The 27,253-nt window shown below is 35.3% G+C and overlaps 1 protein-coding gene across 2 annotated transcripts in view; it reads left to right on the top strand.

Moving 5' to 3' along the window:
• The window catches only part of LOC143232090 (proliferation-associated protein 2G4-like), a 77,167-nt gene that overhangs the window by 14,071 nt on the left and 35,843 nt on the right, over nt 1-27,253 (top strand). For both annotated transcript variants that reach the window (XM_076467160.1, XM_076467159.1), the window contains 3 exons: nt 8,461-8,589; nt 16,472-16,577; nt 20,115-20,184. In XM_076467160.1, coding sequence (XP_076323275.1) covers nt 8,461-8,589; nt 16,472-16,577; nt 20,115-20,184 — 305 coding nt within the window. The remainder of the gene's footprint in view (nt 1-8,460; nt 8,590-16,471; nt 16,578-20,114; nt 20,185-27,253) is intronic.

The following is a 27,253-nucleotide window of genomic DNA, read 5'->3' as shown; positions in this document are numbered from 1 at the left end:
AACTGATGCTTTGATGCTCCAAAATGCATTGACATAATTTCGGTACTCAGCTTACATTCATAATTTTGGCTAAAGTCAATCTGCAATACATTCATCATTTGCTAATCCATTTTTAAGCTTTCTAATCTCATGGTACTGATGAATTAACCTGTACTGGTGTGGCAACATCTCTTGTAATTGAGATTCAAACAGGTTACAAACATTTTTTAACTGAATCATTTAACGATTCTTTGGCATTTATGTTTACTGAAAGACCTCATCTTTGATACTAGTGCATGTTTCAAATTTATTTTGCCACTAGTAGTATTTGATGAGCTCTCTGAATGACTCAATATCTGTACCAGTGACATGTATGTTACTCATACTACCACTGCATTTGGTACATGTTAAATACATACAGGACATATTTGTTCTTCAACAAACAATAGAGTTGATAATATCTTTGACATTTTTGCTCTTTATAACCCCAAGAAGGTTCAGCTTTGAAGCAAGCAATTCACAATTTGTATGCAGTTTGCATACTGTGGTATTTGTCCCTGTTATTTACATTTGGACAAACACCATAAAAGCGACAAAGCCTTGTAAAGGAAGTATCAGAAATGAAAACCTGCAAAATTTCAGCCAGAAATTTCATTCTCAAGTTCTTTAATGTGTCACATAGATATCTCTTCAGTCTCTTCTCTTTTTTTCCGAATAATAGTTTCTTTCTTCCTACAAGCAGGTCTGCTAACATCATTCCTATGATAAAAGCCATTCACTAGTTTTCACACTGCTGTTGGAATTTTGTTGAGCATTCCATCCTCATCCATTTCCAGTGTTCTGTTGATTTCATTCTGTTTATCCTTTGTCTCCTTGAGATGGCCAGGTCTGTTTTAGCTTTCTTCTTTAATCTATATTTATCAAAATGATCTCTTCTTTTTTATAGCCATTGCATTGCCCTTGAGTTTTTGTTGTATTTCATCTTAGAGTGCAAAGTCAAATGTGAGCTGCTTTTGAATATCTTTTATGTTGCCAGATCTAACCATTAATCTTGCATTTTTTGCTGGTAATGGATCTGCATGCTGAACATTTGTGCCACTGGTGTTCAGACCTGTGTTGTCCTTGGGTATATTTGTTTGCTGTTGTAATAATTTCTTGGTTTTTCTTTTCACTTTTTTCAGTTCATTCCTCAAGTTCTTAATTGTTTTTTCCCAGCTCCTGATTTTCCTGTAAGTACGCTTCACCTCTCTTCGTAGCTTCTTTCTTCCCACTACTTTTTGATGAGATGGAAGATGCTCAGAACTTTGAGGATTTTTAAGAGATTTTAGGTCAGAGACTTAAATCTGACTGAGGCTCTGGTTCTACTTGTACAGTTGCCATTGTCTTCTTTTCTCCCGTTTCCATATACACCGTTGAGTGAGCTGTTCTCTTTTACTGAGACTATGTATAGTTTTTATTTTCCTTTGAGCTATCCATTGCTGATACCTGAGATATAATGTTTGAAATTCCTTTAACAGTGATGAAAGAATAATGATTGTACATGTACACACTACAAAACTTGTCAACTCAGCCCAAGTCATATGTCTATAAAAAAGGATAAGAACACAAGTACAGAGAGACCTCATTAATTTATGCTTAAATAATTTATGGATTTCTTCTTATAGTTTTTGCTTCTGATACCAAAACTTTACAAGTAGATTTTTCCATGAAAGCCACCATCTTTGCCAACATGCAGCACCCTGATTGTCGACTGCTTGTATGATTGAAAAGTTCAAGCAAAAATAAAGTTTGTAAGCAATAAAATACCCACAAAGAATTTGTACGGTATAAAACTGTAAAATGTATTTCACATAAAATGCAGTGTTTTGGACCCGTCTTACTGTGAATTAATGAGGTACGACTGTACAATGGTTGATGGTACCAGTTTTAATGATAGGGTATTGGGCAATCTTGGCCAACAGATTTGTCTCAGAACAGTTTAAATCAAACTTACTATGTTGATCATATCGTGTAATCAGGCAAAGAAGCATTATGATTTTTCAGTTTCAGTGAAACCGTGCAAAGGACCAATCAACAATTTTGATTTACTTCTCTCTCTCTTTTGCTAGGTAAACAGCATGTGCTTCGCTATCTTCCTTCCTTCTCGCCTGCATAGCTCTCATAATTTCTGCTTTTGTTTTAGGCATCTTGCATCACTGGAATAGAAAACGCAGCAGAATTTTCACTTTGTTCACCATGTAAACATTATTTGTCGGTGAATAATGAATTAAAGGCCTATTTCACCTCAGCTTATGAGTGGGTTGAAGTATTTTGCAGTAGATAGAAAGAGACAGGAACTTTATGAAGCTTACAAAGCTTTAAATGGATTTAGAGAAATGGAAGAAAGGTAGTTGTTGAGATTTTTTTCTCACCAGACTCAAACATTTCCCCAACCGGACCAAAAGACATGCCAATAGCTGTTGGGGAAACTGACCTGATGAGGTAACATCCTTATACAGGATTTAGAAACCTCTATTTAGGAATACAAAGACAGGCCTGTCCATGTGATATTAACTATAATTAAGAAGAAGAAGTCAAGGTTACCCATTATTGAAATTGATATGATATGCATAAGAATCATAAACATTTAAGTTTGGGGGAATTCAGTATTTAACTTAAGTTTAACATGTCTATACTGTTACCATCTTATCTTTACCATTACCTCACAAAAGTAATGGTAAAGACACCATTAAAGATATATTTAAATAACCTTTTGCCATGAGGCACCTACATTTCTCTTCTGATTGAGGAAATAACAAATGCTCTTTATATATATATATATATATATATATATACAATGCTTTTGTATGTTTTCATACATGTTTTGGCAGTGACGGTAAAGACATTGTATTTATGAGACAACTTTAGTTGAGCAACTTGCCCGACAGATTCTTGTCCACTTCAAAGTCCTGTTTGATTTTGGAGCCAATATGGCTGATTCCTACATCCTGATCTTTCATATGAGCTAAGGTGCTGCCATCTCTGTGGATGTTGGTGATCATTCCTTGGGAAACGTTGTCCATGGTAACAGTAAAGACGCACTCATTTCAGAAATGTGGGCCATGTATTTTTCTTGGATAAATTATCTAACATAAGCTAATCTAGAATTATTAATCCTTTTTCAGAAACCTGAAATAATTTTTTTAATAGTCATATAAAATACACTTTCACCATTTGTGTCATTTGAGATTGTACAACTTTTTTATTGTATTCTCCACTTTTGCTTGAAAAAATGAAAATCTGTTGGGAAAAGATCTGGGGAGTAAGTGGATGAGGCAGAACCTTGATTCCAAATTAGTTCAATTTTTGGAGCATCATCCTTGACAGGTCTTATAATGCCAATTTTGTTGATCATCAATGCAGAACCCACTAATCCAATGTTTACATCTTTCCAGTCACACTCAAGTGGTTGGCAATGCTTGATTTGCTTGTGCCTAGTTTTTTTGCAAGCAGTATGGACATTTTTTGTTGCATTTAAATCCAGTGTTTTATTTGATATGACAAAAGAACTTTAAACAGTTTTTTTCCTTGAGGGAATAAATACGTTTTGCAAATGTAAACTAAAATACAAGGTTTGATCGTAGAGAAGACAGAAAAAAGCATAGACATCATTTAGTCTTAATTGTCACATTTTGTTGAAAGTGGCCCATATAGCCTTCCTATTATTACTTATTCGTGTTTTATCAATGCCAAAAATTATGATGATGTTCTTATGTGATTACTGTAGCTTTCTCTTTAGTGTTATTATTACCAAATACGGCAACTTTTGGTTTTTGAGTCACCAGTTTTGTCATTTCTTCTGAAATATTTTCTGTCCTCATTGTCCTTTTCAGTTTCTTGATTAGGATATTATAGTGGTTCTCCATGCTTTAGTCTGTCCACTTTTTGAACCTTTGAAGCCATGTTTTCTATATAATTTTTCAATTAAGACTTGTTTTCTTCAGTTATTAACTTGTGAACATTGATGTTCAAAAGCATTTGTGCTTCATATTCACAGGACTTTTTACCATTCCATTTATGTTCTGTTTTTTCTCGATAGTTTTTTTTCTTCCTGAAACTTCAGCAGCTAGAGAAAGAGATATATCTTTCTCTTCTGTGTATTCCCTCCCATTTCACATTTATAAGACCAGTTAGATCTAGGTTGTCTTTCATATTCAGCATTTTGGGGTTCATGTTACAGTTTGTTCCATTGAATCCTACTGTGTCACATGACTTACTCCCCTGTCACTTTGATATATTGGATTTATTTGGATCATATTAATTATAACAGGTTTTCACTGAAGAAGTGCATCTAATGCCATTATTTACATGGTTTAGCACTTTCCACCTCAGATGTATTTTGCCTAACACCATGGCTATTCCACCTGCCTCTGTTTGTGTGTGTCAGTGAGTAACTTCTTTTTTTATAATGTATTCTATCATTTCTTTCTTTCTTATCATTATCATTTTGATCCCACTCAGTGGTGAATGTTGTCTGGTCAGGTATGTTTTGTCCAACATTGCACTAGCTATCAGTAGACTAATAAATAAAATACCTGGTAGCAATGAGCACTCTTCAGATGGGGTGTTTCATTAAGACCACCTTTGAGCTTTCTTAGTGGTACAGAATTATTCAGTGCCATAAATAATAATATACATGAACTTTCATGAATAAAGTACAGAAGGATTTTGCCTATCCCTGCTAAACCCTGGATTGAATAAATCAGGGTTGGTTTTTCTTTTCAAAAGAGGGAACATGGTTCACCCATTATACTGTGTCCAGAACATTGTTCCTTGAAACTCCCCAAACATAAATTCTCCCCTCATTTCTACATTACAGAGCAGTGAAGAAGTTTCCAGCCACTCCCAGTTTCCAGTTGCTGAAGTGGTGGAAGGAAGTTGAGCTTGGCTCTTGTTTTTGGTCATGAAAGAGGGTTCTTGAGTCCTTGTAATTACACATACAGACCATTATGTCCTTAGCCACAGTTGAACTTTGTTAATTTCACATCCTCCTCATAATTCTGGGGGCAGGAGGCATTGTCTTTCTTCTAAGGTTGGAGAGTTAGGATTTATGCTTGTAATTTTGAGCAGAAGGATCTCTTTTTTTCTTCTGTTGGAGTAAGGTGTGAAAGGATCCACAGTTTAAAAGTTTAGTTTGTTGTGTTTGTGCTTCTCAGGTTGGGGTGAGGGTTTATCAACTTTTTGTGTTTCTTTTCTTTTCTTTGTTATTGTGGTGACTTCATGTGCAACATTCTGTAACTTTTAGGTTGGGTTCCCTTAATATCATATGTCACACAGTCATATCACATTGTTGTTTCCATGCCTTAGCCACAACACCTTGGATTAGTTTAGGTTCACAGGCCTATAATTCCAACAATGAGAAGTGAAACCTCATCTATGTGGTTGAAGTCTGGATGCATCTTATGGGCATGTGCAACATTTATAGACCAGGTGCATCTGGTATTGTACAAGGAACCAGTCTAGGAATAAATGTCCTTACTTGCATGTTTTCTCATGATGCTTTGCTTTTTACACTGTGGCTGGTTGGCCTTTACCACCTGTATTTTAGATTTTACACTATCTGGATGAATAGCATGCCTGTTAAGTAGTGCAGACCCAATTAGTGTGCTCTTCTGTATTTCAGTTTGCACACCAGTTTTCCTGCACTGCTGGCGTACTTGGAGAGAGATGTACAAGTTTATAAATCACTTGGAACAATACAGTGTGGTATAAACACTGTAGCAAGTAAGGTATAATTCATATCAATTCGTAGATGGGTAAAGAAGAGAAAGTTTTGTTGGGATAAAGCTAAAGTTGAGAGGAGGTAAGTATTATCATAAATACTTGTTTAGAATAAGAAAATGTAAACTTGCACTGAATCTATCAGGGAATTTTGCAAAAGGCTGCTTAAACTTTATGATGAATTATGCTTCTCAGTTTTGTTCCTGCTAAATTAGAAAAGTGTACATCAAGTCCCTTCTGTTTACCATGCTGTTCCTGAACACCTTTAATGTGAAATTTGTGTTATGTATTACTATTTTACAATTGCAGGATCTTTTAAATATTCTGCAAGCTAATATATTGAAGAATCTGGAAACTTGCTCAGATTTTAATTAAATCACATTGCTGTGTCTTCAGGTTTGAAATTTTATTTGTTCTAGTTGTGATTCATTAAGCCAAATGGAGTCACTAGCAGGTGAATCATTCTCTGTTACCTGTGTAATTACCACTTGGAACCATGCCTGTTGTGTACATGGAAGTCTTAACAAGGTGTAATTATAGTGATTGATACCCCCAATTAATAATTACAGGAGCATCTGAAGTTAAGGAATCATTTTATGAAATACAAAAACTGACTCATCCTTATCAGGTTTCATGTTTGAATGTATTTGTCTAGTCAAGATATGTTACTTGAATGTCTACAGTTGTTCTAGACAAAACTTCATCAAACAGAACCAGCTTTTATTCTGCTTCTGTATTCTACTCAAACTTTGCTTGATATATCTTTCATTTTATGTGGTTTTGATTTACCTTTCTGCTAAAGAGCCCAACCTGTAAAGTTCAAATCAAATATGTCAGTGCAAGTATTTTGACATTTAACATTTCAGAGGAAACCCTCAACTGATTTGAGCTGTGTATTTTAAGAAATAAAATGAATTTAAAAAACGTACCTATATCTTTTTACCTCTACACATCCATGAGTTTTGTGGTTTCTATCATAACTGTAACTAAGAAATCTGGATTGTTGTGAAGAATTGGAGCTTGTGTACATTCTTTTGATGCACACGCAAGAAGTCATGAGGGTGGAGAATTCTGGGGGGTGTTGATTCATGCTGTATGTTGTGTTAGGGCACTCAAAACCTAAAGTCACAATTGTTGAAAACATAAAAGTAAACTCAACAAGCAAATAAGTATCTGCATGAAATTTATTTTAATTGTAAAATTTCAGAAATTATGAATCCCAATTGTGTAAGTTCAGTTACAGTTTGCATATTTAGTGTTTCAAGGACAACTGTTTTCCTAAACAAGCATTTAAATTATTACGTAAGAGTGATGTTAAAAATCATTTTAGCTAAAACCTTTTTACTTAGTTATTTATCATTTTATTTAGTCACACCTAATTTTGAGATAATTTAAACCTCATGTCTACCGATAGAATATTTTGATAGGTGGCAAACCAAACCAGTTTACATTATGGTAGCGTAATGATGACACTGAACATATTTATATTTTTCTCACTTTCCATCTTTTTAAGTTTGTGAAATATTCTTGATCAGTATTACTGAAACAGAAATGAAATTTATTAATAAAAACTTCTGAATTAAAATTAAGAAGAGTATATAATTTGTCAATCATATTGTACGTGCTTTATACTGTGTTGACTAGGCCTTTTACCTAACATTAGTAATCTTGAGGCTGGGTGGAATATGAAAGATGTAGTAATGGCTTAGATTCTATTTATATTAGTAAACCACTTAACAACAACTCAATCTCAATGTGTAAAGCAGGCTGAGTTTGTTAAGTGTAATCTTTCATGTAATTTATTCATATCATAATGCATCAGGTTTTAGTGTAAGGATTTTTTAAGACTGTTATTGGTTTGTTAACTTATCATCATATGATAGACTCTGGTTGAGATGTTATTCATATTACCAAATTGCTGGACATCAACTTTTACTGTGTTAACTGGATTGTGTTTGAGAAGTGCAATTCTTTTTATAAATTTTTATATTTGTTACAACACATCCAAATAATGGTAATAACCTTTTTAACATGTATGTGTTTATATAATGTTCAGCCTTAATTAGATTTCTAGATTAAAACTAGAAGTTGTAATGTTGCAAAATAACAATTGTTAACTACATTTCCAATCTTTCATACATATAATACACAAAATATATAAACAAAATATTTGGTTATAATAAGAAAAATCCTTGCACATAAATATATTACAGCTAGCAGTAAGTGACGGTTTCTTTGTTGAAGTAATTTAAGTCAGTTTATGCATCACCATAGCAGATTACTTCTTTTTATTAATAAAGTTATAGAAGAACCAATACATGTTGTCCAAACATCATTTATTGTAACTTTGTGCAAGGCCATATTCACTTGTTTAAAGAATGGTGAATCAGCTTCTTTGAATTCCAGACAGAAAAGCAACTACCATAAAACTAGTTTCCTCATGGTGACGAGAAACCCACTTGAAATAAAAATGTATTTCAGAACAGCTGGTATGGGTATTAACACTTATTGATAAGGAGAGAACAACGTTTTGACTTTCCTAGCATCTTCAGGTTAACCTTTGTTGAAACATTGTTCTCTCCTTATCAGTAAGAGTGTAAATACCCATACCAACCTGTTTTCTGTTGTAACTTAAAGGAACAGTTTATTAATAGCATGAAATCTTGGTATTTTTATTATAGAATGTGTTAAAAAATAAGTTTTTCTCTTGTATGTGTAAAGGTGTTTTAAAGAGACTGATAGAAAAGTGCAAAGATGGAGAAAATGTACTTAGCATATGTGAACTTGGTGACAGTCTGCTATTAGAAGAAACTGGAAAAGTCTTTAAAAAAGAAAAGGAATTAAAAAAAGGTAATTTCAGTGCTTCTATTTTTATGTCTAAAAATCTTTTGTTTTATTTTTAAATTATGCTTCACAGATAAGACCAAAATATTGTTTAAAATAATGTTTATTGTTCTGCTTTTTAATATCAGTTTTAGTAATTTGACTGAGGTCTTAAAAATTCATAACATTTCTGCTACCAGGTTATTTATTGACTTTTGAGTAAAACCAGCAAACTAGTGTCTGCAAGAACTAAAGATTTTAAAAAGCATTTTTGAGCTCAGAAAGACCATTATACAGACATATTAGCATGTTATTTTCACAAATAATAATCATACTTGAGCATTTTTCAGAAATTATCTACTTATGTTTATAAGGGGCATGAAAATGCTTCATCTCCTCCTTCTTATGTTGAAATTGCCTTCCACAATTTCTGAACCCAATCACAGGGAAAGTAATTGTGATAGTCCTTTCTACCTCCTAGATTTGCACTAAGCTTCTCTTTACTTGTTGAGGACACTTTCTCTTCCAAGTCACTTTCTAGATCTCATTTCTCAGGTTTGTTTACTTTCTGTTTTATCCGTGTCTTTTTATTTTTCTTGTTTTTTAGTACCCTGCTCTCGTGCCAAAGGTTATGTAGCTTTTCCTCATTTTTCAAATATGTGTATCCATACTCACAAGTTTCTGGCACAATATTGTGTGTTCATGCATGTGTGCGCGCATGTGCACGCACGCACACACACAACTTGTGCTTCTTGACTCCAGGATTCCTTTCCTATAACTCTTGGCCTTTCCATTCCTGTATGCCATGGAATTACTTTTACTCACTTATAGAGCTGATCCCCTGTCTCCAGTAATTTTCTCTAATGGTCAATTTTTCCATCCTCACCTTTTTACCTACCCATCTCTTTCCTTACTTCTCTTTATCTCTTCTGTGAAGCCTAAAACTTTGATTTTGAAACATTTTCTAGGGATCTGCAGTTGGTACTTTTCAATTACGTGGCCAAAGTTTAGTCAATCATCTGGAGACTTGAGCTGAGGCTATCCATCACCAGTCCTTGTTTTCTTATCTCTTCCAATCTTGGGAATCCATTTTATTTTCTCAGTCCAGTGAACTCTCCATCTCCTTCTTTTCCTGTTTCTTCTCCCTTTGCTTCTTTTCATTGCCTTCCCTCTCTTCAAGTTAGCCGTCACACATTCCACAGACAGCTTACTACTTTGTACCTACTTAGTTCAAGTCTTGGGGGGAGCAAATTTCTGTTTTGATTTGCAAACCCCTGAATGACTCCATTTGAAGCCAAACAGTTACTGTTATTCAATTACTTACTCAAATTATTTTGTTTCTCATCTCTATTTTTCCTCTATTTTCCAAGCCTATGTATCTTCTGTATCTCAAAGTTGTACTATCAGATTTTTTTAACAGGAGAGTCATTGAAAGGATCCTGTGCTCCTCTCCAGTGTTTTATTCTCATTTTTTTTTATTTCCTTTGAAGAGATTGAATACTCATGTCCCATAACCAGTTATCAACCTTTTTTGCAACTACTGTCTTGTGGTTCCTTAGTTCAAGATGAAGATATTTCTTCCACTTCAGTTGGATTTTTCTCCCTGGACAATTCCAGTTGCCTCATCCTCCTGCTATTTTCTTAGATTTGTTCACCAGGATAAGGTATATATGAGTTTCAAGTTTTTCCCTTTAGCATGAGTTGTGTTTTGTACATATTCAACTGAGTCATTGTGACATTTCCTCACCATGTTTACAGTCTTCTCATTTTGATCCACATTACTTCATCTCTGGGAAGGTTAAGCCTGAGAGTCAAAGAGCAGTTAGTAACTTTGACTCTTACCTACTCTGTGCTTTCTGTGAAAGATGTTCTAACTCTTTTTGGGGACTTGCATTTCTGAAATATCTTGTCTATTTAGGTCAAGCTCATCATAGGTATTTTTCAATGGATTTTGAGCAACTCGTGAAATGTTTCTTATAGTCTTCTTTTGTAATGCTGCCAACACCACAGTTGACATTGCAATGGTTCTCTACATTTGGATTTCAATCTCTGCCTCAATGTATCTGTTACAATTTGTAACATATCCCTGGATGGCTTCACAGCTTCATGGGTTTGGTCTTGTATGGAGTGTGCTTTCCACATCAACTTTCTGGAACTCTTGACTACCTGTTTGACATATTCCTATTTCTTGTCACAGCTGGTGGATCGTTTGGTCATGACACACTCTTAACAGTTTTGCTGGTTTTTTTTCTGTCATCAGGATAGGACTCATTTCAAACACTTTTGCTTCTGCATGTTGAACTTTCCAGTTTTATTTCATGTCGAGAGGCTTTGAATTTGATGGTGGATCATCTTTCTCACCTGGACAGGATTGTTCCTACAGGGTGGCCATATCAGTAATAAGTACCTTTGCTGATATTCTCAATACCAGACCTTCCCTTTTCTGATCACTGGTATCCCACCAGGCTGTTTTGGGTGGGGAGGACTTCAGCCAGGACTGGTATAATCTTTTTATGTACATGTACCTTTTTCTTTTCCTTCTCCCATGTCTTGGCTTTTTTTATTAATCCCCTTTTGGGTAACTTTGTCTTTGTTTCCTCTTCTTCATCATCTGGTGCCCAACACCCCTTTTCTATAATCCTTGGCACTTTTACTACAATCTCATATGTCTGTTTTCACCCAGAACTGTTGCCAGTTTGTCTTCAGAGTGGGATTTAACTGGTCTCTTTGCTCATCAGTCACGTCTTTTTTTTTGCTTTGTAGCTCTTCTTTTATTTCATGCATATTTCCCTTCTACTCTTGTCTATTAACAAAAGTGGCATGTTTTTCATCACTGGTTCATCTGACACACTCACCTACTAGGCTGTGTTATTGTTGCCAACTGTTTAGCCTTTTCTACCTGATTTTTCAACTGAGGATGGTCAGTTTTTGTTATAAAAAGCTAGTAAGCAGCCTTTTTGAATCTTGACTTTTTCCCTGTTCAAATTTTACCTTGCACTTATTCATTCTTTCCTTCCTTTTCTAATTCCTTTGCTCAACTGGAACTTTAATGTAGGATCCCTTTTGAAGTATTGACTACTTGTTTATTATACCACCTCTTTCTCAATACTTGTATATTTAGTGTCTTTTTTTTTGTGTGTGTGGTTGTCACAAGTCTGATCTTTATGCATCACATGCCTCATGCTCTTTGTCTCACAGATCTTCCTTGAACCTGTTCCCTGACCACTTGTTTTTTCTTAAGACTTGGGCAGCTTGAGAGGAAGATTGTTGCTCTTTCTCATTTTTCTTCCATTCTTCTTAACCTTCTGTGGTTATTCTGATCCTGATCATCTTTATGTCCAGTTTGAATAGTTGGATGTAACTTGGCACTTGCAGATTTTTTGAGGTTCCCACTGTGATTTATTCTTGTTCTTAGATCTTTCATCTTTTAAACTAACTGGATGTAGTTATAAACTCATCGATATTGTACATTCCTCACTGAATAGGCTGTATCATATCTCATCACACATAATCTGACCTTGCACTTTTGATGATCCGTGGAGTGATACTCCATGTTATGGTGCAGTAAATCATCAGTAAATTGCATGAACCATGTGATTTTTTCCATGTGGTAGCTCATTAGCAAAGTGCATGAACTATGTGGTTTTTCAAAGTGTAATTCATAATTATGCTAGGCTTTACTTTTTTCATTAGGCATTTTAGAACACAAAAATATATTGGGCACTACAAAATAATGTCCCACAACTGTTATAATATAATTGGAACATTATCTTCTATTGTCCAATATATTTTTGTGTTTTAAAATGTTTATTTGGAAGAGACAAACATTTACTGTAATATAATTAGTTTTCCAATTAAACTATAAACTCTTAACTAAACAATAATTGCCACACATCATGCATAAACAGTCTGAGGCAAACTGGCTATATCTGCTGCCATAAAGATAGATAGATAGATAAAAAAAAATATTTCTGTGTTTTAATGAACATGTCCACAAATCAGAATATCTAGTTCAGATAAAATAATTTAAAAAAGTGATAAGATGGGAAAAGTTTCCCTGATAGCTTTAAAAAATGTATTTGTATCTCAGCAAATCAAGAATGTAGGAGCCTCAAATTCCAAAACATACTTACCAACTGTTGACAATATAACTGTACTTTGACATTGGCTTTGCTTATCTAATCTTTGGTGTTTCATTTTTAATTCTCATATACTTTGCATAAATGCTCTTCACAACATCTAATTTGTAAGTTACTCCACCCTCTCCAGTGCACCCTCCATTCTTGTATTGTATATAAGCACCTCACTTAGATAATGTAATCACTTTTTTTCAACCAAGAATTGTACACGGTTTTTTCTGTCAAAGAGTTATGATTCATCCCATTATAGATTATGATTTACGTGTTGTTTCATGCTTTTTCATTGTAATTATAATTTTTAAAAAATCATCAAAGTAGACATGATATTTGCAGGTGTTAATTTCCATGTTACTCTTGACAGCAAGATGGTTAATTTAAGCTTTCCTACTCCTTTGTTATCTAGTATCTCTCTACAGTCAAGGAAGGATTACTTTTTGTAGGGGCTGTCCTTATTTTTATCTGTTGAGAGATGGAGGCATTCATTTGTTCTGGGGTCTTTTTTTCCTAGGCTTCTGAAGTTGCCTTTCTTGTTGATACTAGGGAGAATTTGGATTCTATTTTCTAACACTTTTCTTTACTAAGATTCTTGCAAGTCTAATTTGGATTGTATATTTTTCTTCAGTTAACCATTTGAGATATATATTGTTTTATGGGATAGACAGCCCTTCTACATGTGTTTGCTTGCCTTGATTTTCCATCTCCTGGTGGAAATTTCCTTCTTAGCTGCTGACATGTTTGTAGGACTTTTCTCTCCCCTTAAGTTCTGCCATATACTTATAGGTCCTTTCTAAGTTTCTTGCAGTCAGTGAAGGGGATACATTATCTTTTCACTTCTCTTGTCATCTATTTTTCACCTCAGCAATCGATTGTAAACTGGTAATTTGTTTTGATTTATCAGGCCTGGAAGTGTTATGTGAACCACTTTATCTTCTCTAGTGGTGATTGTCTTTACTGTATATTAATTGGGATCCTTCAGTTTCCCTTGATTTTCCTCATTTTCTGATAGGTGGATTACCGAATATCCATTTGCATATTTTGGTCTCTACAGGTGAGGTATCTGCTGGGTTAAATCTCATCAGATTCAGCACATTTGCCATTTGCTATCTATTTCTTTTATCCACTGGGAGATATTTTATGGGCTGGTATTCTGGTTTTCAGACTTCTCTTACTGCTTTTCTCTTATGTTCTTTATATGCTTGGGAAGCTATTTCTGGAATTATTTCTCTACCTTATGGCCATTTTTAATAACATCCGCTGGATTATAAGGAGTAGGAGGTGATTTTATATAATTTTGTCTATTTTCCAAGGTCCATTATATCTTGCTTTTACTGGATCCAACTTTGTAGTGAGTGTTGCTCAGACAGGTGTGCTCCTCTCATTCCAGTTTCACAGTAGTACCAATTTTCTTATTCTTACTACTGGTTGCAACAGGTGCTCCATAAGACCATATGGGCACCTACCAGATGGTATCACTGTAGTATGGATTCCTACTCATGGACAATCACGAGTAAAGTGAAAGGGGATCCTGTCTGTCCCCACTGATATTCGAGTTAAATAAAATGTGGTCAGTTTGCTTTTAAAAATTTAGGGAATTTTGTTAACTTGTTGCATTGTTTTCAGAACACTGTTCTTCAGGTCTCTCCAAATTGCTGTAACCCACAGATTCTAGTAGTGTAGTTAGAGAGTCCTAACCACACCAAATTTCCAGTCACTTGGGTTGTGGACAAAATTTTTCTCCAGAGCGTTAGTGTGCTCCTCCACTTTTGAGGAAGAGGGGAAAGTTGGAGACTTGGATCCCTGGATGTCAGGAAGCCTACTCATAATTCTTGTTCAGATTTGACACTAGGCAAACAAATTGAGATGTACATGGCCCTTCTCTTTGATCATTGGTGTTTTTTTATGTTATTCATGGAATAAAGTCTATTATCTTCTTGTAATTCTGAAAATGAAGTAGTCCTATGCCTTTAGTTGAGCACAAGTTCCATGTCCTCTACTTAGTTCCAGGAGTAAATGGAATACTCCTTGCTCACTTGGTTGAGAAGTGAGGATGAATGTTCTTAATTCCAGACTTTTGCTTTGGTTGAGTACAGCATATGTGATCTCATTGTTCTAAGCCTGGAATGTTGATTTTTGGACTTTTTTCAGGTAGAGGAGAAAGTTGGCTAACTTCAGTGTTACATACTTTCTCATTGTGATTCTGGTGGCATGAAACACATCACTATAGGGGTACAGGTTGGGATCCAGTCAAAAGCATATCTATCTATGTCATTACATTCCAATAGTCCTAACCACCAACATTGGGTATAGGAATCAAGACAAAGTTGTAGAACTTTGGTTATCTGGTAAGGGCTGGCCTATAATCAACTAGGCTGCAGGTGAAGAGCATAGCATACCTGTTCTGTATGTAGTGTGGTTTCCCTGCTTGTGCACTACTTTTATTTTGCTTTCTGTATGGATCATGCTCTCAAAAGCCCCTCCACTTTCTCGGTGTGGGATTCTAGCTGTATTATCAGCAGATGGAGAATATGTTTTGGACGTTAACATTTTCCTAAACTGAATATGTATTTACAGTAATACTTATCTCTGCTGACAATCTTCTGCCCTACCTCCCCACTAAGAACTGGTGTAAGTCTTGAAAAAAAGTAATTATATTATTTAAGTGAGGTGCTTATATGCAGTACCAAAATAGAGAGTACGTTGATCGAGGTAGAGAAATTTGCAAATTGGATATTGCTCAGAGCTTTCAAGTGGGGATAAATGGCTGGAGCCATACGAGACCAATTCTAACATAAGAAAAACCAATGTCTGAGAATAATTATGTTGTCAGTGGTGGTAAGTGTTAATGGAAATACATTTTTAGTCAAAGGAAATATTAATTTCAATATTCTGGTTTGCAAGTATCTGTACTTTGTATATTTAATTGGTTGGATATTCTTGTAAGTTGTATAGAGAAAATCTAAAAATGAAAATTCAAAGAGGAAATTTGTCATGTGACACAGAAGTGAATATTGAGAATCAATTTCAGTACTTCCTCCTGAAATTAAGAACTTAAACTTTGAATTATAAACTGTTTTGATGCCACGTTTATTAACATACATTGATAATAAAGCTGTTTAACTAAATTTTGAATGTAACTCTCTGAAAGGTTATGACATTTACTTGGCCTGAGCACAAAGAGTTAAATTGTACAGATCCAATGACTTGTGTTAAAAATATTTTTAAAATGACAGTTTTATATGACAATGTATGACAGTTTTCATACATTGATTTAGTTTAAAATGTTATTCATTAGTCAGTCACTCAGTTGAATGCAGGATTATATATTGTATTTTATAAAATGGTATAATACTCAGTTTGGTATATTTTGCTAGCTTTAAGTTCTTTTTTAAAAATTTGAATGAGTGAAGTTGTAATATTTTAATGACCTTAAAATTACTTAAGGGGACTTCCCAAATGTAGTTTTAGGTGTTATAAAAGCTCTTGGGTTTTCAAATCAATTTTAGGTACTAGTTTCTGAGGTAAAAAAAGTTATTGTGCCATTTAAATAACTAGAATTACTTGTGCTATAACACTTACATAACTGTAATTTTGTCTTTCTTTTAAATAGATCTAAGTTTGTCACAAAGTATAAAAAAATAACTTAAGCCATACATGTCTAATAGCCCAAGCTTAATACATTCCAACTATAAACTGAATTTTAAGTTTTCTTGGGTAGCTTGTACTATCTTAGTTTAATTCCATGAATTGTATAGCAGTATTCTCTCTTCCAGGTATTGCTTTTCCAACATGTGTTTCTGTGAACAACTGCATCTGCCATTTCTCACCTCTGAGAAGTGATCCTGATGTCATATTGAAAGATGGAGATGTTGTAAAACTGTATGTATAACACTATTGCTTTTATCTAACTAGATTTTTAATGTTTATTAAAGAATGTTGTGACATGTACAGAAAATGTGCATGGGGCTAGTGCTAAAATTATATTATTTATCCTCAACAGAAAGCCAAGGTTTTAATCTATCAGATGACAGTATTTTACTTTTTTTTTCTGTAGAGAAATTTATATATTTCCCTTTGAGTGAAAACTTTATTTCCCCAGGAAACAAATCAACAAGCTCTTGTCACATAGTGATGAAACTGGAAAAGTTGGGGTAATTATGGGACATTGTCAGCATTTTGTATATGATTATTTAATTAAACAAAACATTATTTAGGGCAGCAATACCGTAATATAAAGAAACCAGGGTAAAGTATCATCTACAATCAAAAAAAAAAAAAAAAGACTTAGGTGAGTACATGATGTTTTTGTCCTTCCTGTGTATTTTTTATTTATTATAATAAAAGAAATTAAAATGCAAAAATTAGAAACTTTTTAGGTTAGGCAAGATTAGGTAAAATAAAGAAAAATAAGATATTTTCATGAGGTATGCTTCTGAGTAGCTTTTGTGTTATGTAATTCTATATAGTAACATGAACTGTACGTTTTATAGTGATTTCCAAACATTATGCCAAAAAAGTCATTTTAAAGGGCAATAAAACAGTAAACCTTAAATATAAAAAGATATATACTGTTACAAGTTTAAAGCTAATTAACCTTAGGTCATGGGTTAAAGAACCTGTTATTGCATTTGTTGACTTATATTCAAAATTTTATTGAACTACTCTTTTATGAACACATCTCCTTAAGCTGTTGGTATCAAGCTGTAGAATGTAATTCAAATTTTTTTATCATACATTAAATATTAAACACACCTAAACATTTATTTTTGTGTTTTCATGTGGTATGTTGAATGCATCACTGGTTCAAATTAGATATCTGTGATGTCAAAATACAAAATGTATAGTTTTGTACAAACTACCAATATTGACATGGTAGGTTATAAAATAAAAATCTTTTAATCTTTTCAAATTTCCGAGCTATCACTGTATTTAGTGAATCAAACACTTAGCTTATGGTCATTTCCCTTCTGCCTTCTTTGATTGTCTTATATTCCTTACTGGAGCTTTATTCTCTTGTCTTTACCTTCTCTTCACCTTCATCTCTTTAGAATTGTTTTCTTCTTATCTCCTATTTGAGCCCTCCACCAGGTTCTGGATAATTTTTCTGGGGTGTCTGTGGTTATTCCTTGTTCCTACTTAGGTCAGGATCTCATCTTTGGCTTTCTCTCTCTCTATACAGATTCTGTGTAGTTGGCATCTATTCAGGTACGACACCCTTTTCTTTCTTGTTCATCTCCTTCAATCCTTTGTACGTGACTTGCATCTTGCTTCTCTCTCATTTGCCATGAGGTATCTGAGGTGTTGCTCTCACCTTGGAGTCTCAAGCAGAAAGTGTTTATCAATTTATTTTCACTTCTTAGCTCACCCGTTGTGTCTATTCCTGCATATTCTTACACGTTCCTTAACTGCACTTTTTTTTTTGTTTTACATTTCTTTCTTCTATGCCTCCTCTCACTACTCTCTTGGTTTGCTTTTGTCTGCCATCCTGATGGTTACATATCTTTGTACACAATCAACTTAATGTAGGGGCTCTTTGTTTTCTTCTTTGTTAATCTATGTAAAAGATCTCACTATGTAGATCAAGTGAGTGAAAACAACATGATTTAAAGAGAATATCTCACACTTAGTTTTTTAACTCTTTTGATTGCCTTTGCTTTGTTGATAAAATCTGATGTTCAATTCTGGTTGTTTTAGTGTTTTTATTTCTCAAAGCATGCAAATTGTATCACTACAAATTCTGTATCTGATGAAGCCCATCTGTATTTCACTAATTTAGTTTGATGGTAAGTTTAATTATTTTTTCAGTGATTTTGAAATGGAAAGCATTTTCCCTTTGAGACTTGGAAATGACATTCATTTGTAATTTGTTTGTTGGTAAGTCTGGTAATGTTCCAAATAGCAACGCTATTGACTTTTCAGTTTTGGAGTCATTTTCTAGTTTGTAAAGCATTTGAATCTGTCTTCTCCACATTGGTTTTGCAGCAGTGGATATCTACTGTGGATATATTTAATGGTTTTTCTAGACCTTTCAGTGCCTTTTCATATCCTAGTTTGTCAGTGTGTTTTTTATGTTAGATCCAAACATGTTTTTGTGGCTACCATTGCAGCTTATACAAAATAAACCCCCTATTACACTTTGCCTTGGTCACTAACCTTGTACTTTACTTAAGGTTTATTTACATGTAAAAATTAAAGTAAGATCTTAACTTAGTGTAATAGCCTTTTAACTTGTATAAACAAACACAAATTGTTTATACTTAAAGTTTATGAGTGTATGAGAACTGCACCTCAGCAGTATTGTATAATAAAACTCCAAAAAATAAGTTTTGTATACAAAGACAACTTTTTGCAATCAATTAAAATTAATTTAGGACTGAATTTTCAATGTTATCCATGTTCAGTGAGTTTGCTGGTTTTTGAATAAAAAATACACAATTTCAAAAGTTATTTTTCTCCTAGTTATAAGACCCATATTTAGTTTTTTGTAGTTTAATTCAAAATAATTTTCACACCATGTATTTTGTAAAATAATCTATTATTGATCACTTATTCTGTTTACTATGATTATCCATTATTTTCTGAAACTTTTGTTATGAAAAGTTTGTAGAAGAAAGAAAGATTAATTGTACGCTGCACATTATGACAGTCTTACCGATGACTCTCTATTGTGTATAGATGCAACTTCCTGGTCTACACTTAAGCAGACCAGAGGCTCAGAAGTCAATTGGGATATGTTAGAAACTTTACAGTTACGTTTGAATGAGACTATTGTGGTTTCAGTCTCTGTGGTCATATTTCTTATGGGAAACAGTCTCTGGTTATGAGATGTAACTGGAAGTTTTTGGCTTAGAAACCTTTGTCAGTTTTAGTTCTTGTTTTTATTCTTGTTAATTGCACCAAGACGTAGGTCTATTTTTTGTTGTAGTGACATTTCAGGTGTGGGGTCGTTCTTTGTAACTATGGCCTTGATATTGAAAATTAGGGTATTGTTATAGATTGGAATGTGATTTTTGGATTGCATAACAGTCTTAAATTCTTAGCATTGTGAATTGTTCCACATTCATTGGAAAACAATGAAGTCTTCTTTCTTTAAAATGTTATTTGAATCTATATATTTAACAAGCTCATTATGTGTAAGTCTATTTTTGAAATAGCTGTGACATGTTCTTGTAGACATAAGCCTATCCAAGTGATATTGAGTGTTGGGAATTTACCATGAATTAAATAAAGAGACTAAACATAGCTCTGTGACTTCTATCTGTGGTGGATGTCACTTCATTCATATAAATCTCCATTTGTACAAAACATGTAAGGTTATATTTATTGTATTTTAATTTTTTATTTAATTTATTCATGAACAAAAAGTTTAACTTTATGTTTTTCAACTACATATGTTGTGTGTTTTATACATTTCAGAGACCTTGGAGCTCATATTGATGGTTTTATTGCTGTTGTGGCTCACACCTTAGTAGTTGGTAGCTGTAAGGTAAGAAATCTGAAGAAAGTTCATTTAGATCAGACGTGGTAAATATTTCCAGATGCAGGAACCAGCCTAAAAAGAGGAACCTGATATGCCTAACATTACTTCACTATTATTTGTACATGGAAATGGGGGCTACATTAGTGCCTCAGTTACCAGCACCTCTGTTATCTACAATCTTCGATTATCTGTTATTGTTTATTTTCCCATATTTTTATAAATAATTGTGCTATTACAATTCTAGACAATAAGTTACATATTTTGGAGAAATCGTCACTCAGAAATTGTTGCAAAAGTTTTAGGTGTTGGACAATATCTAGGGTTTATTTATGTTGAATCTGGCATTTGTTCAAATCATAAATTAGCTGGTTCAAACATAACTTTCCTTCTTTTATTTTTAGCTGTTGAGATAAGAATACAAAATATTGAAAAATTGCACTTAGATTAAACAATGGGCTAACTACTGAAATATAAAAGTGCTTCAATTATCCTATGTTTTTTTTGTTTTTTCCCTCCATGGACTAGTGGGATAATTAAGTCAGCAATGTGTATTTACTTGTTTTCAGGACAATAAGTGAATATTAATGATCTCATGATATCAACAGTCATTTGATAGTGTTACCTGAACAACCTACCTTTGGTATCATTTGAATCTAAACATATCTACTGATTGGTTGAGCTAATAATAATAATAAAAACCAAAAATCGTGGAGCAAAATTACTAATGTGTTGTGTAACTTTAGCACTTCATTCCTGAAAAACCATTAAGTGCTGATTCCACTATTAAGTTCCTAGTGGTATGTCTGCAGACCTGCACTGCTAAAAACCTGGGTTTTGATACCCATGGTGGGCAGAGCACAGATAGCCCATTATGTAGTTTTGTGTTTAATTATGAAACAAACAAACTCCTAGAAATAAAGTTCATTTTAGAACTTATCAGGAAAAAACATTCTCCTGCCAGATCCGGTTAAAGACAATTAGAGGAACATTAAGAGAAGCAGGAGAGAGATAGTGTAGCATGTCTTAGTGTGCATCATCAGGTCCAACAGATGTATTGCCAGACCGATGAAGGGCCATTTTCAGTTCCACCAGTGTAAAGGGACAATTATAGTCAAAGAGACAGTCAGTTCGAAAGGAAAGAGGTGAATGCTCTGCTCGAGTCTTGATGGCCAAGAAAGTGGAGGAACAAGCAGAAGTGCTAGATACCCAGCAGAAGCTTTCAACCTAAAGTATTGGTGATGTTCCGGATATCAGCTACCTCTTGGCCATCAGAGAGTAAGATCGAGATGGGGGGAAAAAATTGTAGTGCCCACTGACCTTTCGAATTGTGTCCCATATGACCTTGGAACTGGTGGTAGAAGATATGCTAGTTGTGAACTTAATCCAAGATTCCTTCTGGCTATGACGTCTTACCCACTTAGCATGTGCATGGATCCATTGGAAAATGATGCGGTTTGATAGTGTGGGATATCTACGGAAAGTATCCCAGGCCCGTTTTTGAGCCTTCCGTGCCAAGTGGCAAGCAGGAGTCCACCACGGACGAGGATATCGTGGAAAACGTGTTGAGGTTTTAGGAATACACTGAACAGCTGCTTGTATAATACAGTCAGTTACCACTGCCACACAGTCATCTATTGATGGCTCATTCACGATGGCAGGTTCAAGTTCTGCGAGAGCAGTAAAAGTGGAACAGTCTGCCTGATCCAGCTTCTTCTGGGGCAAGCGGGTAGGGTGGCATCGACCACAGCCAGTCTCTCTCAAAAGTATAGGAAAATGATCACTGCCTAGTGGATTATTGTCAACCCTCCATGAAAAATGGGAGAATAATGAAGAGTAGCAAACTGAGAAATCAATAACAGTAAAGGACTGACTAGGTACGTGAAAATAAGTGAAAGAACCAGTATTGAAAAGAGAAAGATTGTGATCAGAGAGCATACGCTCTACAGAGTGACCCCTCCTATCAATAAAAGCATTTCCCCAGAAGGGATGATGTCCATTAAAGTCCCCAGAATTAGAAAGGGAGACTGCAACTATTCAACGAGAGCATCAAGGTCTAATTGATCATATGTCTCTCCAGGTGACAGGTAGAGAGAACAAACAGTGATGGTATGTATGACCCAAGGAAACACAGATGGCTACGGCCTCCAAGGGTGTGCTGAGTGACAAAGCCAGGGTGGGCACATGCTGATCAACCAACAGTGCCACCCCTCTATGTACTCGTCCATCACACAGCCTGTCATTTCTGTACAGAGAAAACTGTTGAAAGGTGACTGTATCAGCAGGTTTCAGAAATGTTTCTTGAAAGGAAAGACATACAGGATGGTAGGAAGCAATCAGTGTTTTGATATCATCCAGATTAGAACGTATACCTCAACAGTTACATTGTATCAAGCTGGCCATTTTTAATGAAGGGTAGGCGAGGTGGCTGGAGAACCCTTCTGTTTATGACCATGTCTTTTTTCCTTACTGTCCTTAGTCGGAGGAGGTCTATCGACCTCCCTGGATCCTGCCCTGGGGCGATTGGGCAGGTCTTTGTTGTTGGAAGGGGATTCCAGTGACTGAGGATGCAAATGAATGATTGTTTTGCATCTTGGGGTGGGAGAAAAAATGCCTGTATTTGAAACTGAAGGATGTGGATCTTGAGGTTTGTTAGAATGTACGGGAGAAACAGAGATGGGTGTGGAAGTCAATTCATCAACCTTTTTAACCATGGAGGTCAAAAGGCTTTCTATTTATTTTGAAAATGATTCTCTTGAAGGCACAGAGAGATCTGTCTACACTCCCACTGTAATTGTTGAACAAAGTGCAGCAGCATATGTCCGAGATGGAGTGGTGGACAGCAATTTCCGAGCCTCAGGATAACTAATGTTATGTGTCATTTTCAAACGCTCTACCTCTTTTTTCTCCAACCATTTTGGGCAAAAAAAAAGTAAGAAGGGTGAGAACCATTGCAGTTAACACAATGTGGGTCCGTGTCACACTCATAGGCATCACGGTCCTTGCCACCACAACGAGCACATGTCAGGGAATTACGACATGACGTCTTTGAGTGGCCGAAACTCTGACATTGGAAACATCGGAGAGGGTTTGGAATGTACTGCCATACCCTGCAAATTAGATAACCTGCCTTGATGGTGGCAAGTGCATGTGGTGATGTAAATGTCAAAACAAGGATATTTGTCGGCAGTGTAACTCCATCTTTGCGAGTGGAGATGCGTCTCACTGCAGAAACTCCTTTAATGGAGAGACCAGCGAGAATCTCTGACTTGGAGACGTTCTTCAAATCCCTCTCTACAATAACTCCTCGTGATGAATTCAAGGTAGCATGAGGGTAACCTCAATAGGTATATCCCCAATTGCCTTTGAATTCAAGAGGAGTTCACTGTGTTGGGTTGTGGATATTTCAACCGATGTCTCTAGATCGAAGCTTCTTTATGGACTTTGGAGAGCCAGCAAAACCTGCTAGTCTCCTCTGAATTAAAAAGAGAAACATTTGCCCTGAAGGTTTTTCTGAAAGAGAATGTAGGATGAGAAAATGAGGTACAACTGGTGGTACAGACGTTGAAGATTGCTGATCAGTCTTCAAGACGTGGTCGTTTACCTATTGACTGTTTTTTTTCACTATTTTATTTAAATTTTTTGAAAGAGGATCCATAGGAAAAAAGGAAATTTCGATACCCACTGATCTCATCCACCATGGAGCTCTATGAGGGGACGCACTACAATGTCATGCAAGGACATTGCAGCAACGCCAGAGATTCGTGAGCACTATACCCAAACACAAGCATCAGACACAATGTCCACAACACCCATTGAGAACTTCCAACACTGGTACTTGGTTGACTGTAGCCCAAGTGGACCAGCCAATTGACCCAAAGGCTGCCTGTCTACAGGAATTCAAGGCCAAAGTGGTGTGTTAGGGTTGGACCCCTCAACCACCAGGATCCTCTCCTCCCCTTCATGGATCGCCACGCACGGCAAACATGTGGGTGGATGTTTGGATCGTGGAGGAGGTAAACTGGAAGAACAAAACCTTCCCTGGTAGGTCCCCTCACCACGTACAGGAATCCACACCGAGGGGCCAAACATATTTGACATAGTGGTGGGAAAATGTGGAAATAGATACAGTACGAATACATGTTGGATACGATCGACGGAATATAAACATCATACAACAGTTTTGCTAATTTTAACTTACATAGGATCATAACAGCATTTTTTCATGTTAAATCATTTTGAAGCTACTTCTCAGACACCAAATTAAAAAAAAAGTGTCACAAGTGGAAGAAAAATAAAGGTAAAATCTATAATGTTGAAAAGGTAAATTGTACCTTTGTACAAGAGTCGTTTGTGAAAAAGTAACTCACAAAGAGATATGGATACACAGTTTGTCAGGTTGGACATTTATGTGCAAGTCTTAAATAAAAAACAACCTTTTGGTTTTATTATTGGTATTTTTAAAAAAATCACACAAACTGATGCAGTTTTGTAAACATAACTTTAAATCTTTCATGCAATAACAAGAAAAAATTGTTTAATTTAATATCTTAAATTCAATTTGTTTTTCATCAATGTCTGATTTGTATGAACTCAATGTTATTACTTTTGCACCTGAGAAATGAAAAAACATAGGAAAATTATAATATAATTTCACTTCATTTGCAGCTGTTAAAGAAACCATAAACAACTGCAAGCCCAAATATCTGAAAGCATTTTTGCAATGACATGCAAAATACATGATACATCACAGTACAATGGAACTCTTGCTTATATGGTACTGGAGAAACTTTATGTGATATTCAACCCCTAACTTTGTGAAATTTTTATTCTATGTGCATGTAGATTTGCAATGGGGCTCATAATTTTCCCATTTTGCATCCATTTCCCATCACAGAATTTTATTTTTTCTTCCATTCTCAGGGTCCAAATATGACGTCATGAATATGTCGCATATGAATTTAATGCATTGATGTCACCTATGTAAGTATAACAGTACTGTCTGTTGTATGTCGATGTAAATACTTCGCAGGGTGTTGGTGGATCTTTGCCAAAATTAGTATGAAGGTTCATTACATCCATGGTGAAATGCACACAAATTTTCAATTTTGCAGTTTTTATAAGTTTTTTTGTGTGGGTTTTTCTTACCACTACTTCACTCCTTTTGATGAATTTTCACTAAATTTGGCATGAAAGTTTGTTGGGTTCATGAGGAGGTACATGTAATTTTACAGTTTCATTATTTTTATGACCATTTTCAGTTTTTTAAAAACTATATAAACAGGAGACAACTTTTCATGTCCTACTATAATAATTCATTAATCCTTAGAAGGTGGCCATCATCAATCGATCGATGCTGCTACCTATAACATTTTCCCTGTTTAAGGGTTAATCATGAATTTACATGACTTCTGTCCAGAGTGCAGGTAACACAGCTAGTATTCTTATACATAAGCAGTAGATAAAAATACAAAACAAAATAATGGTTATTATTTTTTCTTTTGTAGTGTTTCTAAATATTTTGAAGCTTTGTTTAAATTTTAATGCAAGTAGTTGAAGCAATTAAACTGTGCACACAAATAATGAAAAATTATTAGACTTGTTCATGATTTTATACTTTCAGAAAGAGATCTGATGTGTATATATTTAAAATATAAGTCATTTTAATGACATTGTACATCTTACCTTCCTCTAAGCCTGGGAAAGATCCCAAGATTCCTTCAAACTACCGTCCAATTGCTTTGACGAGCTGTCTCTGTAAGACTTTAGAGAGGATGGTTAATGCTCGTCTTGTTTGGTTCCTCGAATCAAACACCCTCCTCTGGCCCACCCAGTGTGGGTTCCGACGACAGCACTCCACCATGGACCACCTAATTTGACTTGAAACATCAATCAGAGAAGGCTTACGACACAACATGGAGGTATGGCATTTTCTGAGACCTCCATATATATGGGTTACATGGCCATTTACCCATGTTTATTAAAAAAATTTTAACGGACAGGAGATTCCAAGTTCGTGTGGGTTCAACGCTTTCCTGTTCTTTTCTACAGGAACTTGGGGTCCCTCAGGGCTGTGTTTTGAGTGTCACACTTTTCAGTATAAAGATAAAAGCCATCACTGAACAACTCCCTCTCACTGTTGGGAATGGGATCCATGTTAAAGACTTTCACATCTCGTGTTGGTCGTCGAACATGAGATATATTGAGTGGCAACTACAAACTGCACTCAATCGTGTGCTGAAGTGGACTACGGTGAACAGCTTTAACTTTTCTCTTTCTAAAACCGTTTGCATGCACTTTTGCTGCCAACGGCATATTCATTTTGATCCTGAACTCTGTATCTGTGAAGTTTCATTGCCAGTGGTCCCTGAGACCAAGTTCTTGGGGCTTATCTTTGACTGTAAGCTGACCTTTATACCACACTTAAAGCAGCTGTGGGTCAAATGCACGAGAGCACTGAACATACTCCGTGTCCTCTCTATCACCAGTTGGGTAGTCGATTGATGTTCTGTGTTAAAGATGTATCGTGCTCTTATTCGATTGAAACTCAACTATGGATCAATGGTCTATGGCTCTGGCAGACCTTCGGCCTTAAAGATGCTGGACCCCATTCATCATCAAGGACTTCCATTCTGCACTGGGGCTGTCACCGTTTGGAAATGTCTTTACTACATTCTTCGAAACTTTGTTCCTTATCAAAGAAATCCCACATAGGGATGTATTTTCCTTTCTCAGTGGGCCATACTTTTTCAAAACAGAAGATCTACCATTGCACCTTTTGGCCTTCACATCCAGGCACAATTGGATGAATTGGGTCTGTCCTTGGACAACATTGCAGAATCCACTGGTCAGCTCATCCCACCATGGCTTATTACAGCCCCCAAATGTGACCTTTCTTTCTGTCGTCAGAAAAAAGCAGATACTCCCAATTGGAAGTACCATCTTTTATTTACTGAACAATCATTCTGTTCCAATTTATACAGATGGTTACAAATCAGGTAATTCTGTGTGCTCTCCCATGGTTTGTTGCAGTTCGATGGTTGCACGCAGAATCCCCTCTACTGTTTCTGTGTTCACT

Source organism: Tachypleus tridentatus, chromosome 11 (assembly GCF_004210375.1).
Source record: "Tachypleus tridentatus isolate NWPU-2018 chromosome 11, ASM421037v1, whole genome shotgun sequence".
Taxonomy (NCBI): domain Eukaryota; kingdom Metazoa; phylum Arthropoda; class Merostomata; order Xiphosura; family Limulidae; genus Tachypleus; species Tachypleus tridentatus.
Note: the sequence above shows the minus strand (reverse complement) of the source record. Positions and strands in the feature narration are given on the sequence as shown.